The sequence below is a fragment of the Malus sylvestris genome, chromosome 16 (genome assembly GCF_916048215.2).
Source record: "Malus sylvestris chromosome 16, drMalSylv7.2, whole genome shotgun sequence".
NCBI classification, from domain to species: Eukaryota; Viridiplantae; Streptophyta; class Magnoliopsida; order Rosales; family Rosaceae; genus Malus; species Malus sylvestris.
Window position 1 is genome coordinate 26,369,688 of NC_062275.1, and position 16,120 is coordinate 26,385,807.

General features: G+C 40.2%; 3 protein-coding genes across 7 annotated transcripts; 1 reads left to right on the forward strand and 2 right to left on the reverse strand.

The window, feature by feature from the left end:
- The first annotated feature begins 1,807 nt into the window (after nucleotides 1-1,807).
- On the forward strand, nucleotides 1,808-13,174 carry LOC126608173 (pentatricopeptide repeat-containing protein At5g57250, mitochondrial-like). The gene is given in 7 exon segments (XM_050275991.1): nucleotides 1,808-2,263; nucleotides 2,266-4,167; nucleotides 4,170-4,606; nucleotides 4,608-4,951; nucleotides 5,440-5,552; nucleotides 5,646-6,161; nucleotides 12,006-13,174. Coding segments are annotated over 4 exon segments (3,009 nt in total). The 5' UTR covers nucleotides 1,808-1,854; the 3' UTR covers nucleotides 4,869-4,951; nucleotides 5,440-5,552; nucleotides 5,646-6,161; nucleotides 12,006-13,174.
- On the reverse strand, nucleotides 7,141-10,292 carry LOC126608183 (uncharacterized). Of its 4 annotated transcripts, XM_050276014.1 has the most exons (3): nucleotides 9,521-10,292; nucleotides 8,782-8,823; nucleotides 7,141-8,563 (listed from the first exon to the last, which is right to left on the reverse strand). In XM_050276014.1, exon 3 carries the CDS (start codon nucleotides 7,813-7,815, stop codon nucleotides 7,141-7,143), a length of 675 nt encoding a protein of 224 aa, XP_050131971.1. In that variant the 5' UTR covers nucleotides 7,816-8,563; nucleotides 8,782-8,823; nucleotides 9,521-10,292. The 4 variants fall into 4 exon arrangements, with proteins under 4 accessions (XP_050131971.1, XP_050131968.1, XP_050131969.1 ...); XM_050276011.1 differs by lacking the exon at nucleotides 8,782-8,823 and having other exon boundaries at nucleotides 7,141-8,605; XM_050276012.1 differs by having other exon boundaries at nucleotides 7,141-8,823.
- Nucleotides 13,175-13,234: 60 nt separating the features above from the next.
- Nucleotides 13,235-14,981, reverse strand: LOC126608182 (large ribosomal RNA subunit accumulation protein YCED homolog 2, chloroplastic). 2 transcript variants are annotated; one of them, XM_050276009.1, is made up of 7 exons: nucleotides 14,795-14,980; nucleotides 14,345-14,533; nucleotides 14,148-14,237; nucleotides 13,883-13,972; nucleotides 13,712-13,792; nucleotides 13,562-13,607; nucleotides 13,235-13,477 (listed from the first exon to the last, which is right to left on the reverse strand). In XM_050276009.1, the coding sequence occupies exons 1-7, from the start codon at nucleotides 14,930-14,932 to the stop codon at nucleotides 13,404-13,406; spliced, it is 708 nt and encodes a 235-aa protein (XP_050131966.1). In that variant the 5' UTR covers nucleotides 14,933-14,980; the 3' UTR covers nucleotides 13,235-13,403. The 2 variants fall into 2 exon arrangements, with proteins under 2 accessions (XP_050131966.1, XP_050131967.1); XM_050276010.1 differs by lacking the exon at nucleotides 13,883-13,972 and having other exon boundaries at nucleotides 14,795-14,981.
- Between the last annotated feature and the right edge of the window lie 1,139 nt (nucleotides 14,982-16,120).

Here is a 16,120-nt window from a genome sequence, read left to right on the forward strand (position 1 = left end):
TATTTTTTATTTTGTTCTTATCGTTAAAATTCAAAGTTTTCAAATCCTTTTTATTAATTTTTTTTTTAAAAGGAGGACAACTGATGACTAGCCATAGTTACTTATCGTTTTTGAATCCGGAGAGGCTATGGGAATTTTATTATGTCCGTGGCCACAATCAAGCAAACTCACCAACTTAGAGTATCGAACCGAAATCTCCAACATTTATTTATTTATTAAGGAGCCGCAGTATGCGCACTTATCGTCGGACCACTTGTTGTGGTTATTCTAGTTCCAAGTGCTTGGGAGCTGAGAAAAAGTTGGAAAGAAACAATGCTAGATAGACTAAATTTATAAATAAGCCCGTTAATCAATATTTAAGTAATAATCTAATTATCAACTTCCATGTCATTTAGTTTACAAAACTTACTCTACCTAGCATTACCCTCTTGAAGTGAGAGTCCAATGGTCCAAGTTGAGATTGCCCCAACTTTAAAAATTTGGGGAACTCAAAGTTTTAGGTGCATTTGTTGCCCCGAATTATCTCGGATTGAACTAGCTTCAACAACTAAGCTGGACGAACTTATAATATACTAAGTTGGAGTGAAACGTTTTGGTGCAATGCTAGACTAAGAAGTAGGGCAATACAAAAACAAAGTATTTTCCCACTAAGTGAGGTAGGCTTTATAAATCCTAGAACACCATTACGCTCCGTTATGTGCCACGTATTCTGTTAGATCCAAGTACACTAAGTTTTTTCATAGAGTCTCTTCTACAGGCTTCCTAGATCTTCCTCTATCTCTTTGGTTCTGAACCTGAGATTTTAAATTTAAAAAACTATAATTTGTGGGATTAAAAATATTAAAATATAAATTATACTGTCCAATATATTTTGTGTATGTATATATATGTATGTATATAAACATAGCTACATTCATCAAAATTAATAAAAAAATTATTGTACCAGATATGGGCACATACTTCAAAATCACACAAAAAATAATAGATATTAGACTTAGTAACATTAGTAAATTTATTCAATTAAACTTGATATGGATACATTCTCAAATCAAGAAAAAAAATGTATCCAGTTTAAAAATTGATTAGATTTTATATATATAATGATTCATTTTACATACAACAAATTGGTATATTTAAGAATGTGCACATTGTGAGATTAAAAAATTGAAAACATTTTTATAAAAAATTAAGGGGTACAAACTTATCTAATTTTTTTTTTCTCTTGGAAATGTTTTGAATTGAAAATTAGCTAGAAGTTTAATAAAGGTGTATGTATTAAAATCCTAAATCAAATATTAATTTTTATTTTAAAAATTATGTAACTTACATATAAATTCATTATTGTGTCACATCCCGGCCCGGGTCCTCACCACATCTCGGGCTCGACTTCACCGTAGCACGATATTATCCGCTTTGTGCCCCGACCACGCCTTCACGGTTTTGTTTCTGGGAACTTATACGAGAACTTCCTAGTGGACCCATCATGGGATTGCTTTTACGCGAACTCGCTTAACTTCGAAGTTCCGATGGAACCCGAAGCTAGTGAACTCTCAAAATGCCTTGTGCTAGGTAAAGATGAGAATATACATATAAGGCTTATATGATCCACACCTTTGGGCGATGGGTGACCCATTAGAAAAGTTCTCGTCTGAATTTCCAGAAACAAAACCGTGAAGATGTGACCGGACCTCAAAACATACAATATCATAACGGTGGAATCGAACTCGGATGTGACGGGGCCGGACCGGCACATGACAATTGCATTATCGTTAAGAACTTTAATCAAAATCTGACAAATAATAACATTTTAACTAGGGACGGATACTAATTGTTTCTTCAAAAGTTCCCCAAACAATGATAATCTTCTCTCCAATCTTCCACACCAGACTAATTCGATCCTTTTCTTCTTCTTCTTGCCGAACCAGTCTTCCGGAACCCCTACCCCTTCAAACTCTACTCAAAGGCGGCTTCACTCCCACGCTCAAATCCATCGTCCAATTCCTCTCTCGAACCCGCCGGTTCAACACCCTCCTCCACTTCTTCTACCAAATGGAGTCCAACCAAATCAAAGGCAACTCCCAGGCGCACTCCATCGTGACCTGGGCTCTCCTAGATCTGCAGAAATACGAAGAAGCAGAGCATTTTATGAGGACCCAGATGACCGAAGCTTCAAAGTTGCGGCGGAATCGGATGTGGGACTCTCTCATTCAAGGCCTGTGTATCAACCGGAAGGACCCCGAGAAGGCTTTGTTGGTGTTGCGGGATTCTTGGGGACCCACGGTATTTTTCCTTCTTCTTTCACGTTTTGCTCGTTAATTCATTCGTTTAGCAATGAGGGAGATATGAGCAAGGCAATTGAGGTGCTGGACTTGATGACTGATGAGAAAGTTAAGTACCCTTTTGATAATTTTGTTTCTAGTTCAGTAATTTCCGGGTTTTGTAAGATTGGGAAGCCGGAAATCGCAGTCAAATTTCTTGAGAATACCGTGGATTCAGGAGCTTTGGAGCCTAATATTGTGACTTATGCAGCACTAGTTGCTGCTCTTTGTAAATTGGGCAGAGTTAATGAGGTTTGTGATTTGGTTTGTAGGATTGAGAAGCAAGGTTTGGCATTGGATGTTGTTTTGTTTAGTAGTTGGATTTGTGGTTATATTTTGGACGGGGTTCTGATGGAGGTATTTGACAAGAATAAACAGATGGTGGATAAAGGCATAAGATCAGATACAATTAGCCATACTATTATGATATGTGGGTTTTCCAAGCTAGGAGATGTAGAAAAGGTGCTTGGTTTTGTGATAAAGATGAGGAAAGGTGGATTAGAACCCAATTTGATTACGTATACTGCCATCATGTCGGGGTTCTGCAAGAAAGGAAAAATGGAGGAGGCATTTGCTATTTTCAAGATGGTTGAAGATTTGGGAATTGAAGTTGATGAGTTTATATATGCAACTTTAATTCACGGGTCTTGCATTATAGGGGATCTCGATGGTGTTTTTGATTTGCTACATGAAATGGTGAAAAGGGGGATTAATCCAAGCATTGTCACATACAATACTGTGATGAATGGATTATGCAAATCTGGGAGGACATCCGAGGCCAATGAGATCTCAAAGGGTATACTTGGAGATACAATAACATATTGTACATTGCTACATGGATATATTGAGGAAGAAAATATCGCTGGGATTCTGGAAACGAAGATGAGATTGGAGGAAGCTGGAGTCTACATAGATGTTGTTATGTGTAACATACTTAATAAAGCACTGTTCATGGTGGGGGCATTTGAGGATGCTGGTATCTATAAAATTCTGTTGAAAGCAATTTTTGAAGAAAAAAGTTCAGCTGGAGTTTTAAATTTGGTTCGACGAATTGATAAAATGGAGATAGAAGTGTATGATATTATAAGCAATGATGCTATCAGTTTCTTGTGCAAGAGAGGTTTTCCTGAGTCTGCATGTGAAGTGTATTTGGTGATGAGGAGGAAAGGGTCAATTACCACAAGAAAAACTTACTATACAATTTTAAAAGGTCTAATTGGTGATGGGAAAGATTCACTAACTCAGTCTTTCTTGAACATCTTTCTGAAAGAGTATGGCCTAGAAGAACCCAAGGTAAGCAGGATTCTGGCTTACTACCTATGTCTGAAGGGCGTTGATGATGCCCTCCGATTTCTAGACAAAATGAAGGACAAGCCTGCGACCGTCACTTTGCCTGTTACTCTTTTTAACACACTTATAAAGAATGGTAGAGTTTTGGATGCATATAAACTTGTCATGGTGGCTGGAGATGGTCTATCTATGCTGGATGCATTTGATTATTCGCTTATAGTTGATAGTCTTTGTAAATTAGGATATATCAATGAGGCATTAGATCTGTGTAGTTTTGCTAAAAATAAATGGGTGACCCTTGATATCATCATTTATAATTCAGTTATAAATGGATTATGCCGCCAAGGCCACCTTGTTGAAGCATTTTGGCTATTTGATTCATTAGAGAGAATTAATTTGGTACCCACGGAAATCACGTATGCTACATTGATTGATGCCTTACGTAGAGAGGGGTTTCTTCTGGATGCCAAGGAGTTTTTTGAGAGGATGGTTCTCAAGGGCTTTAAACCAAATACACATGTATACAACTCGATTATTGATGGTTATTACAAAATTGGAGATATGATGCCTTGAAGGTTCTTTATGAATTGCACTTAAAATCCCTCAAGCCTGATGAATTCACTGTTAGCATTGTAATCAATGGCTTTTGTCTAAAGGGTGATATGGAAGGGGCTATCGAATTCTTTGTTGAGCTTAAAGGAAAGGGTACATTACCTGATTTTTTGGGTTTCTTGTATTTACTAAGAGGTCTATGCGCCAAGGGAAGGATGGAAGAAGCCTGAACCATCTTGAAAGAAATGCTTCACTCCCAATCTGTTGTTGAGCTAATAAACAGAGTTGATGTTGAGGTTGAGACAGATTCTTTAGAAGGTTTTCTTGTTTCTTTGTGTGAACAAGGCCGTATCGAAAAAGCACTTACTGTCCGTAATGAAATTGGGTGCATGTTTTTCCCTGTTAGAGGTTCACCTAATACTCACCAACAATCTCATAAACTAGACAAAAGAATTCGATAGGGAGGCTTCTGGTACAGTTGTTTCAACTTCTGTAACCAACACCGATGCAGAGTTGGATAGTCTGCTTTCTGAAATGAAGAAAGTAGAGAAGGTGGCGGAAAATTATGATGGCATGGAGAGAAGGTCTCAGTTTAATGACTTTGACTATTGCTATAAACAAATTAATATACTCTGTTCAAGTGGGGAGATACAAAAGGCTAGCCAGCTAGCAAAGGAGATGGTTCCCAATTTTGGCAGGGCCACTTAGTATAATTGAAAAATCTGGCTAAAATGGTGTTGTAACTTCCTTCCCCTTCAATAAGGGACCAGGTACCGTGAAAGCAGCTACAGGTATATCTTCTCATTCTTTGAAGGTTTTTCTACCCTTTCAAATTAGATAATTGTTAATTGCGTGTGTGGTATGTAAGTGTGCTCTCGTTATTTATTTGTTTATGTTATGCCATTTGATTTTTAAGCTTGGAAAGACATATGTATTGTTTATCTGCAATCTTTGTATGCATATATTCAATTGATGATATAAGTGATATGAGTGACATTATTTATCCGCTTTTTCCTGGTGGTATCTGAAGACTTTTGGACTTCCAGATAAGCTATCTTTCTCAACATATTGATGGAAAGTTTAAAATTTAACAACATACTTCATGGTTCAATATCTTTGTTCTGACACTGTTATGATTTGCTGTTAATATTTGTATTTTTGCTTATGTTAATCTCTGCATCTATGTGAACGCATATTTATATGTACTGACGTTCTTACATATATGTATACATACCTCTTTGGATCACTATGCCCTAAGTATAAGTTTTGCCTGCAACAGAGTACTGTCAAACTAAACAGTATCAGCTGGTGGAACTTGAAACCGATGGTTATTATGAAAAGGTTTGCGCCATATAAACTTTTTCGTTGCTTTGGCATCATGAAGATGAAAAGGTAACCCTCTATATTGTTTCAATTCTTTCGTTGTTTATTTGTTTCTTTTGTCTATTGGTATTTATTGCTTAGTTACGGAAACCTGCTGCACAGTGTGGTGTTCAACCTTAAGTCGCCCTTGCTGCCGTCAAAGCATATGATGGAAAAACTGGATGGTTATTTGTGCCCCAGGTAATTCACCAGCTCAGATGCATGAGTAACAGGTTAAACTCTCACCGGTTTTTATTTTTATTTTATTTTATTTTTTATTTTGTAACGTGCGCTGTTTTTTCATTGCCTCCCCAAATATTTGGGCTACCTAGTCTAGGATTGAGACTTTCTTGATGATACTCTGTATTCAAAGTAAGTTTTAAATTTTATATACAGTTCCCTACTCGCTTCGTACTTAAATCTGGGGCGTGATGATTATTTTGCTTCGTTTGCCTTTTTTCTTTCTGTCTGTATATCTGCAAAAGACCCATTTTCTTTTTCTTCTTTGTCTTTTCTCTTGAATTGTCATTGTTTTTTTCTTGAACCTCTTGCAGATTCCTCTGCTATAAGTACTTTTCGTTTCCATAATTATAGAGGAGAGCTGCAGCATGACGCCAGATTATCAAACATTTCTCTCTTGTAAGCAACCTTAACTGCGGAGTCTGAATAGATTATTGTGTATGATAACACCTAAATCATGTTCATTCTTTTCTTTCGGTGCAAATGGAGACCAAAACGAGTTAGGGGTGAGGATCGGAGATCAAGAAATACCAAAAAGCGACCGTTTTCGTTACCTAGGATCTATCTTGCAAAAGAACGGAGAATTAGATGGAGATCTCAACCATAGAATACAAGCTGGATGGATGAAGTGGAAGAGTGCATCCGGTGTGTTGTGTGACCGCCGTATGCCATTGAAGCTCAAGGGAAAATTTTATAGGACGGCAATAAGGCCGGCGATGCTGTATGGCACAGAATGTTGGGCGGTGAAACATCAACACGTACACAAAATGGGTGTAGCGGAGATGAGGATGCTTCGTTGGATGTGTGGGCACACGAAAAAGGATAAGATTAGGAATGAGGATATCCGGGGTAAAGTAGGAGTAGCCGAAATTGAAGGAAAGATGAGAGAAAATCGGTTACGGTGGTTTGGACATGTGCAAAGAAGGCCTACTGACGCTCCGATTAGAAGATGCGACTATGGGACAGAGGTTCAGGGCCGAAGGGGTAGAGGAAGACCTAGGAAAACTTTGGAAGGGACTCTAAGAAAAGACTTAGAGTACTTGGATCTAACGGAGGACATGACATAGGATCGAGCACAATGGCGTTCTAAGATTCATATAGCCGATCCCACTCAGTGACTTGGATTTTCCAAGTCTTCAATCGAGAAGTTTTCCTCACTCGGGAAATTAAGGGAACACTACCCCAACCTACATGCTCCACTCAGAAAGCTTCAACATACAAGCTTCAACAAAAGAAAATTCAAAGAACTTAGCGAAGAAGGCTTTGGTGTATTTAACACAATACGTTGAAATGAAGGAAAGCTTATTTATTGATATCCCCGATCAGCTACAAATATGTACATATACATGAGTCAAAATAAACACACAAGACAGAGCCTTCACAAAGGTTGCTTAGGAGAAGTCTCAGCAGTCGGTAAAGCCCCAGAAAGAGAAGGCACCGGAGGGGGATCATTTGGAGCCTCAGTACTGGACAGAACCCTAGAAGGAGGAGGCATCAGAGGTTGATCATTCGGAGCTTCATTACGCGGTACAGCCCCAGAAGACGAAGGCAATAAATGCCTTTGGAACAAACCCACAAATCTCTGATGATCAAGTAAAACCTGACCATCAGTTTCCTTCATCTGGTCAAGCTTCCTCTTCATGTTTGTAACATAGTCATGTGCGAGCCGGTGCAACTGTTTATTCTCATGCTTGAGCCCTCTAATCTCCTGTTTGAGACTCATCACTTCAGCCGCCAAGGATTCAACTTGGCGGGTTCGAGCAAATAGGCGTTGGGCCATATTAGACACAGAACCTGCACACTGAACACTGAGAGCCAGCGAATCCTTAACAGCTAACTCATCAGACCGTTTGGAAAGTAGTCTGTTATCTTTGGGAGTGAGAAGGTTCCTGGCCACCACCGCAGCGGTCATATCATTCTTCATCACGGAATCCCCAACGGTAAGAGGACCAGTAGGGGAGACGAAGGATGGGCGCCATATGTTGTCTGGAGAAGGCGGGGCTGCCTCTTCAACAAGGTTCAAGTCAAAACGACGGTCGGAGGGGCCAGACATTTTCAAAGGTGTTGAAGAGAGAAGAGGTCGGACAAATCAAGATCTTAGAAGTGCAAGAATGAAGCTTCTACTGGTGGAGATTCAAGTGTGCTTTGGAACTTAATGTCAGCCTCTATAAAAATCTGCACTCGACGGAGCTTCGGAAATCGAAGAGGCGCTTGCTCAGAAATCGAAGAGGCGTTTGCTTTCTCAAAAGCTGGGCTGCTTAGAGATCACGAGGGTTGATCTCAGAAATCGAAGAGGCGTTTGCTTTCTCAAAAGTTGGGCTGCTCAAAGACCACGAAGGCCGATCTCAGAAATCGAAGAGGCGCTCGTTTTCTCAAAAGCTGGGCTCCCCAGAGACCACGAGGGCCGATCTCAGAAATCGAAGAGGCACCTACTTTTCCAGCCTTGTCAGCACCCGTCACACGCACACTCAGCTTTGCAGAAATTATGGGCATTCTGTCGAAGACTTCTAGGGAAGTAGAAAACACATGAATCTTACTGTTCAATCACCCACTTCTCACACGCAACAATAGCTCATGGGTACCACAGATAACTTTGCCAAAGTTCTCTGCCAAAGTTGAGCACGTGAAGCTTGCAGCTCCCACTACATCGCTCTGACCAAGAAGGGTAAAAGAATAGCAAAGAAACAGCACTAACAAAGTTTAGACCCATAAATTTTGAAGGTCTAGCTACCATATTATTACCCACAAGGGTAAAGGAACAGTACCACTGCTGGATAATTGGAAAGTCCCTGTGTGTCAACCTCTGTGCTTCGTGGCAAGGTAGACTAGCAAACATGCCCAACCTTTACTCACATTCGAGAAAACACTCCCAATAAGATTGCTTGCTCCAAAATCGAAGAGGCACCGTCCTCCGAATCTCGAGAGCCAGACTCCCAACATGACTACTTTCTTAAAAATCGAAGAGAGGGTAAAGGAACAGTACCATTGCTGGATAATTGGAAAGTCCCTGTGTGTCAACTTCTGTGCTTCGTGGCAAGGTAGACTAGCAAACATGCCCAACCTTTACTCACATTCGAGAAAACACTCCCAACAAGATTGCTTGCTCCAAAATCGAAGAGGCACCGCCCTCCGAATCTCGAGAGCCAGACTCCCAACGTGATTACTTTCTCAAAAATCGAAGAGACACTGCTCCCCGAATCTTCGAGAGCCAGACCCCCAACATGATTGCTTTCTCAAAAATCGATGAGGCATCGTTCTCCGAATCAATCGAAGAGGCGCTTGCTTTCTCAAAAGCTGGGCTGCTCAGAGACCACGAGGGCCGATCTCAGAAATCGAAGAGGCACCTACTTTTCTAGCCTTGTCAGCACCTGTCACACGCACACTCAGCTTTGCAGAAATTATGGGCATTCTGTCGAAGACTTCTGGTGAAGTAGAAAGCACATGAATCTTACTGTTCAATCACCCACTTCCCACACGCAACAATAGCTCATGGGTACCACAGATAACTTTGCCAAAGTTCTCTGCCAAAGTTGAGCACGTGAAGCTTGCAGCTCCCACTACATCGCTCTGACCAAGAAAGGTAAAAGAATAGCAAAGAAACATCACTAACAAAGTTTAGACACATAAATTTTGAAGGTCTAGCTACCATATTATTACCCACAAGGGTAAAGGAACAGTACCACTGCTGGATAATTGGAAAGTCCCTGTGTGTCAACCTCTGTGCTTCGTGGCAAGGTAGACTAGCAAACATGTCCAACCTTTACTCACTTTCGAGAAAACACTCCCAACAAGATTGCTTGCTCCAAAATCGAAGAGGCACCGTCCTCCGAATCTCGAGAGCCAGACTCCCAACATGACTACTTTCTCAAAAGCGAAGAGAGGGTAAAGGAACAGTACCATTGCTGGATAATTGGAAAGTCTCTGTGTGTCAACCTTTGTGCTTCGTGGCAAGGTAGACTAGCAAACATGCCCAACCTTTACTCACATTCGAGACAACACTCCCAACAGGATTGCTTGCTCCAAAATCGAAGAGGCACCGCCCTCCGAATCTCGAGAGCCAGACTCCCAACATGATTACTTCCTCAAAAATCGAAGAGACACTGCTCTACGAATCTCGAGAGCCAGACCCCCAGCATGATTGCTTTCTCAAAAATCGAAGAGGCATCGTTCTCCGAATCTCGAGAGCCAGATACCACAGACCACTTTTTCAAAGTGCTCTGACAGAGTTAAAACATGTGAAACTGGCAGCTCCCACTACCGTGCTATGACCAAGCAGGGTAAATGAATAGCATTACTACCTGTTGTTAGGGAGACTCCTATATATGTCGACCTCCATCCCCAACGGACAGGCAGACCTGCAAAAATGCTCAACCCTTCATCATATCTGAGAGGGCACTCCCAACGAAGCCTTTCGAAATATTCAGCTTTCTTTCCCCCCGATAATACCTCTGCAAACAAGCTATACTAGAGCAAGAATATCTCATATCATCAGGGTTAAAAGCAAGAGTATCCCATATCATGCTTTTTCCCTGTCTTTTCCTTTGGCCTTGTTTTTACTTGCAAGACAAGGAGAAAGAGAGCAATCAGTCAGCACTTGGATCAAGCTTCCAGCCAGGAACTGACTGCCTGGAACCCCTTACCTGATTACTTACCTAGCATTGCTCTCGAGTACTCATCTTCAACATCTTATGTTTCCAGGGAAGATTCCGCATCTGCTTGAGGAACAGATAGGGCAAGTGCGAAGGATACAAGGAAGCATGTGGAGACAAGCGTAACAGCACACGTGCCGATACACCCATTACTCTGTCAAAAGCAAAAGTATCCCATATCAGCAGGGTGGAACGTACTCTAGATTTGATGGACTTGTTTTGACCCTCAAATTCTTCAGTCGGCCTTATACTCTGGAGGAAACCAGAAAACCCTCCAGCTCAGTTCAAGAATAAGCCTGTGGAAAGTTACTTCTTCAAAAGCAAAAGTATCTCATATCATCTCTTCTCATTTTTCTTCTCTTTATCCTTCATGCTGCTGCAAGATGGGGAGAAGGTGAACAATCAGTCGGAGCTCTGATTGCTTACCTTGTCTGTCACCTCTTTCAGCAGACCCCCTAGCTCGGCGACTTGGGGGACTCCTACTACATGGTTTGTATCGCGCTTGACCAAGCCTGAGACTACAAGTAAGCTTCAAGTGAAATTGATACATTACATTGTGCATCTCCACCAGTTAAAGATACCACCCCTGGATGGAGGAAGAGTACTTCCAGAGAAGATGCCACATTTACCTATGAGACAGATAAGGCAAGTCAAGACGACACCACACTCCGATACTTAGAAGTTTCGTGATTACGAGATCATTCTCCCACAATATTTCCTAATGTCATTTGTACTAAATCATTCACTTGTACTCACTAAAGGAGAGCTTGAACCTATGTACTTGTGTAAACCCTTCACAATTAATGAGAACTCTTCTATTCCGTGGACGTAGCCAATCTGGGTGAACCACGTACATCTTGTGTTTGCTTTCCTATCTCTATCCATTTATATACTTATCCACACTAATGACCGGAGCAATCTAGCGAAGATCACAAAAAACGACCGTTTTCGCTACCTAGGATCTATCTTGCAAGAGAACGGAGAATTAGATGGAGATCTCAACCATAGAATACGAGCTGGATGGATGAAGTGTAAGAGTGCATCCGGCGTGTTGTGTGACCGTCGTAGGCCACTGAAGCTCAAGGGAAAATTTTATAGGACGGCAATAAGGCCAGCGATGTTGTATGGCACAGAATGTTGGGCGGTGAAGCATCAACACGTACACAAAATGGGTGTAGCGGAGATGAGGATGCTTCGTGGGATGTGTGGGCACACGAGAAAGGATAAGATTGGGAATGAGGATATCCGAGGTAAAGTAGGAGTAGCCGAAATTGTAGGAAAGATGAGAGAAAATCGGCTCCGATGATTTGGACATGTGCAAAGAAGGCCGACTGACGCTCCGGTTCGAAGATGTGACTACGGGACAGAGGTTCAGGGCCAAAGGGGTAGAGGAAGACCTAGGAAAACTTTGGAAGAGACTCTAAGAAAAGACTTAGAGTACTTGGATCTAACGGAGGACATGACACAAAACCGAGCGCAATAGCGTTCTAGGATTCATATAGCCGACCCCACTTAGTGGGAAAAGGCTTTGTTGTTGTTGTTGTTGTTGTACGGTATTGATTGATGAGCTAACAATTTCTCTCTTTAATCTTAGCCAAGGGACTTGCCACAACCCGGTGATACTAGTTCGATTTAGTATTATCCGAACTTGTATGAAATCCTGTATTACTCAACAAATGGGGTCTGGTGAAACCTGTTGTCAACCTGCTCTATAACAGAAGAGAAAGTAGTGTTAAAGCAGCCTTAAGAAAACGGTGTTTGTAGGACCATGCACGTTGTTTCATCACCTCCGGATGATTTGGGCTTGGTTAACATTTGGTTTGAAAAAAGACACGCGAATTACGATTTCTTTGCTGCAAATGCAGAAATGTAGAGTTTCTTCATTTTCTTCACCTAATATCTCACAATCACAATCAAACAGTAAGTAGAACTTGTTCGACGGAAATAAGATGCTTCATGGGTGCTTCAAATTCCCAAAATGGTCCTTATCTGGTCTGGACTCTGGAGGATGCCTTGCCGGTGACTTGGGATCTGAGGAGCCATTTTTGGGATCCATAATTGCTTCATATGTAATGTCATATGCTTGGGCCAATGATTTAGCCACTTGGATACAAGCTTCAGAACGCTACTTTGGACCCTGCATCTGCTCAAATTCCGGCAGAGAACTCTCGCTTCCCAAAACAAGCCCAAAGAAAGCCTTGAAACACTCGGAAAGAGAGGCTGGAGAAGTGTCATCTATCTCTATTCTCTACCAATAGGGTAGTGCCAGTGTCCTTGCTGAGTGAGTCGCGAAAGTAAGGCATCTTCTGCGACAAGCCACATCTTTTAAGGATCACATGGACTTCATTTTCTACAAGGGCTTGCACGTATTCCTCGGCAACCTCATGCCCAAGCAATGGCTCTTGTATGGCACCAGGAATAGATGCACACAAGTTGATGACAATTACAACAAAATGTAACAGCAAGCCATGCCGCTGAAGATAATCTTAAATCAGAGGCTCAGAAGCTGTTGAGACAATAGTTTATTAAGGCGATGATTCCGAGAGACTGATCATTCACATTGGGATTGAGACCAACAGAAGAATTACATAACGTACCAACATATTTATACATACCCCAATTAAAATTACACAATGTTTGACACATATGTGAGTCACTCGATGAAGGGTATGCTGTAGGATTGGGAGGATTTGACAATGTATATAGAATGGCCATAAATCCTGTGGAACTTTTGCTCTTGAAAAAATTGATACAAGTTGAAAAGTTGTAAATTTTAAATTAAAAAAAATTAGTAAAAGAAAAGCTTAATCTATAGATACTTGATTTAAAAATTTGAAATTTGAAGCGTCTATATCAGAATTTCTCTTCAACTTATTACTAAAAATGTGTATCGCTAAACCGTAGTTCCAACTGCGTTATACTATTTACAGTACATTGCACACACTTGTTCAAAATATATGAGCTTAATATCAGATAATATCATAGGCATATATTATTGCATATTCTTTAGCTCCAAAAGCCTAGACCATCTCTTATCAACAGAAGCAGTGCTTTTTCCACCAATATCTGCAAATCACAAATTGTATGGGGAATTAATTACTTTCCTTGCTTAAAATAATTGCTAATTTTTTCTTGTCACGCAACACTCACACTGCACGGTGGGATATGATTTCTCACACAGCTCTGAACAAGTATCCTGCAAAGGACAATTTCACCCCGTCGTTAATCAATCATTAAGGGTCTTCCTTTCGTGCCTTATGTCCGTATTATGATCGAAACTATTTCATTACTGGTTCATACTTTAATGGAGGTTGCAAGCCGTATCGTGTCCTGTATGAGTGAATCAAGTTCTGCTTCATTTCCAGGCTTCACGTAGATAACCTGTTGCAGCATGCAGCTGTGTTAACACACTATCATGGGGGGCTGAGGGAGAGAAAGAGAGCAAGAGATACAGAGAGTTTAGGGACTTAATGATGGATCATCGCCACCGATTTCAGGAAGTTGAACCGTGTGTTCGTCTCTGCTTGATGACAGAACCCACACGTTGAATTGTGTGTCAATCTGTTTAGACACAGCATAACCAGATGAGCGCTGCAAACTTTGTGTCTCGTTTATTTCCATAAAGTACGATGTTAATATGTTTACCAACGCATAATTTGGTGAATGTGTTGTCTGGAATTTATATATAATTGAAGTAACGAATAAGATTTCATGCTTCTGCTAAGAAAATAAATACCTTTCTGCAGTAGGTAGAAGAGCAGTTGCTACATTTTCTGTTGAATGATGTTAATATCCTTCCATCAACGGAGAAGCCAAAGCTAGCATGCTGCAGGTAGGTATAAGCAGTAGGGAATTAACACTGGTGCTTAATCGAAAAAACTGTCTCGTTAAGGACGATTATCTAATTTGCTATTCGAAAAAAATGGGAGCGACCTTGTGGACGCAGAGATTAACCGAAATTTGAGCGTCATGTGTATTTTCATCTTCGATCAAATCATCCAAACGCAGGTCTTGGAGGGAGAGAATGTAATCACAGCTCCAATTCCCATGCCATTTCCCATCTGCTGTTGATAATCTGATCACACTCCGTGGGCTACTGCTCCTGCTGTTCTTTTTGTTACCCTGAAGCACAAGTGGCAACTCAACTATATTTATAACTATGGAGTAGTTATGCCTAGAACAATGTTCGGTTTATAGACTTACGTAATCAGACTGTGAATCTATATCGCGTATGCATACAAAAAACCACACATCCATATAACAACCGACGTGATCAATGGTACACAGACTTATAGTTCGACACCATAAGCATCTTAATATACACAACATAAATGAAGAAAGCAAAAAAGCATGAGAGAAATCTGTGTTGTTTGAGGTTAGTACCAGAGAGAGAGAGTTCCTTTTAGAAGAAGCTCTGATTGTGAAAGAACGAGACACCGAAGCGGAGAATTTGGGGTTTGCCGGAGTTACAGAGAGAAGCTTAATATGCCTTGCTGATAACAGATGACCAACTTCTGCCATCTCTCTTGGACTATAGTTCTTGTCCGGAGAGAAATGTCGTACATGAGTTCTTGTTCGGAACCTTATCATCATATAAAGAGGTGGTACTTGGAAGTTCGGGAGACACTCAAAACATGGGCTAAAATTACAATGCTGCCCTCGTACTAAGCATTGTTTTGTTTACGAAGGAAATTATATCAATAGTCCTTCAATTTAAACCCATTAGAGTAATGACCCATTAACTAAAATTATGTGGCTATTAATTCTTTAAATCATCAAAATATATAGTTATAATCATTTTCGTCAAATCCGCTAGAACTTCCGTTGAGTCACGTTGGCTGAATCAAATGGCAAGTATGAAAAACAAAATGAAAAAAATTGTAGCAATAATTTCTTAATTTTAAGGGCACTTTAACGAAAAACTTTCAGTACTGTTCACTTTAACGAAAAATCACATTTTTACACTAAAAAATCAATCTTGGTACTATTTACTTTACCTTTTATTTTGTCCTTATCGTTAAAACTCAAAGTTTTCAAGTTATTTTCATTAGTTTTCTCTAATTTTAATCCAAGTGAAGAAATGATCCTCCAACTTTAACCCAATTATAATAATATCCTTCTGCCATAACTGATTTTGATAAAATTGTAATGGAATTGATGAAAAAGTACGGCTGCACTCTTTTGAGTTAGAAGACCGAATGCCCATCTTCATTTGCCTCGATAACATTGGAGCTTCAAAACCCTAGATGGACAAAATATCTATGGGTTTGGGTAACCGCAGTTACCCGCTCATTTAAAGTTCACAATTACGGTTATGAATAACCTTTTAGACGAACAACGTTTATTCGTAAAATTTAAGTGGGCTGCTTTGGTTATTACCCACAGTTATAACTGATATCTATTTACCCATTTAATTTAATATATATATAATTTAATAATCGTATCTGATAGGTTTTTTTTTTTTTTCCCGTGTTTATATGTTTCTAAGGCTGGAAGAAGTTTGATGCTTTGTGTTGTCTAGTATATTACCTGGCAATGCACTGAAAAATATGCTTTTTGCAATATCGAGTGATGAATGTATTTGTCATTTTACTAGTATGGTGGTATCCACCAGATAAACTTCTGTAGAATGGAACGATGGTTGAGTTACAGTAAGCAATTTCGGGATTCCTGATTCGTTCCAAAATTCCGAAACTATTTTGGGATTTC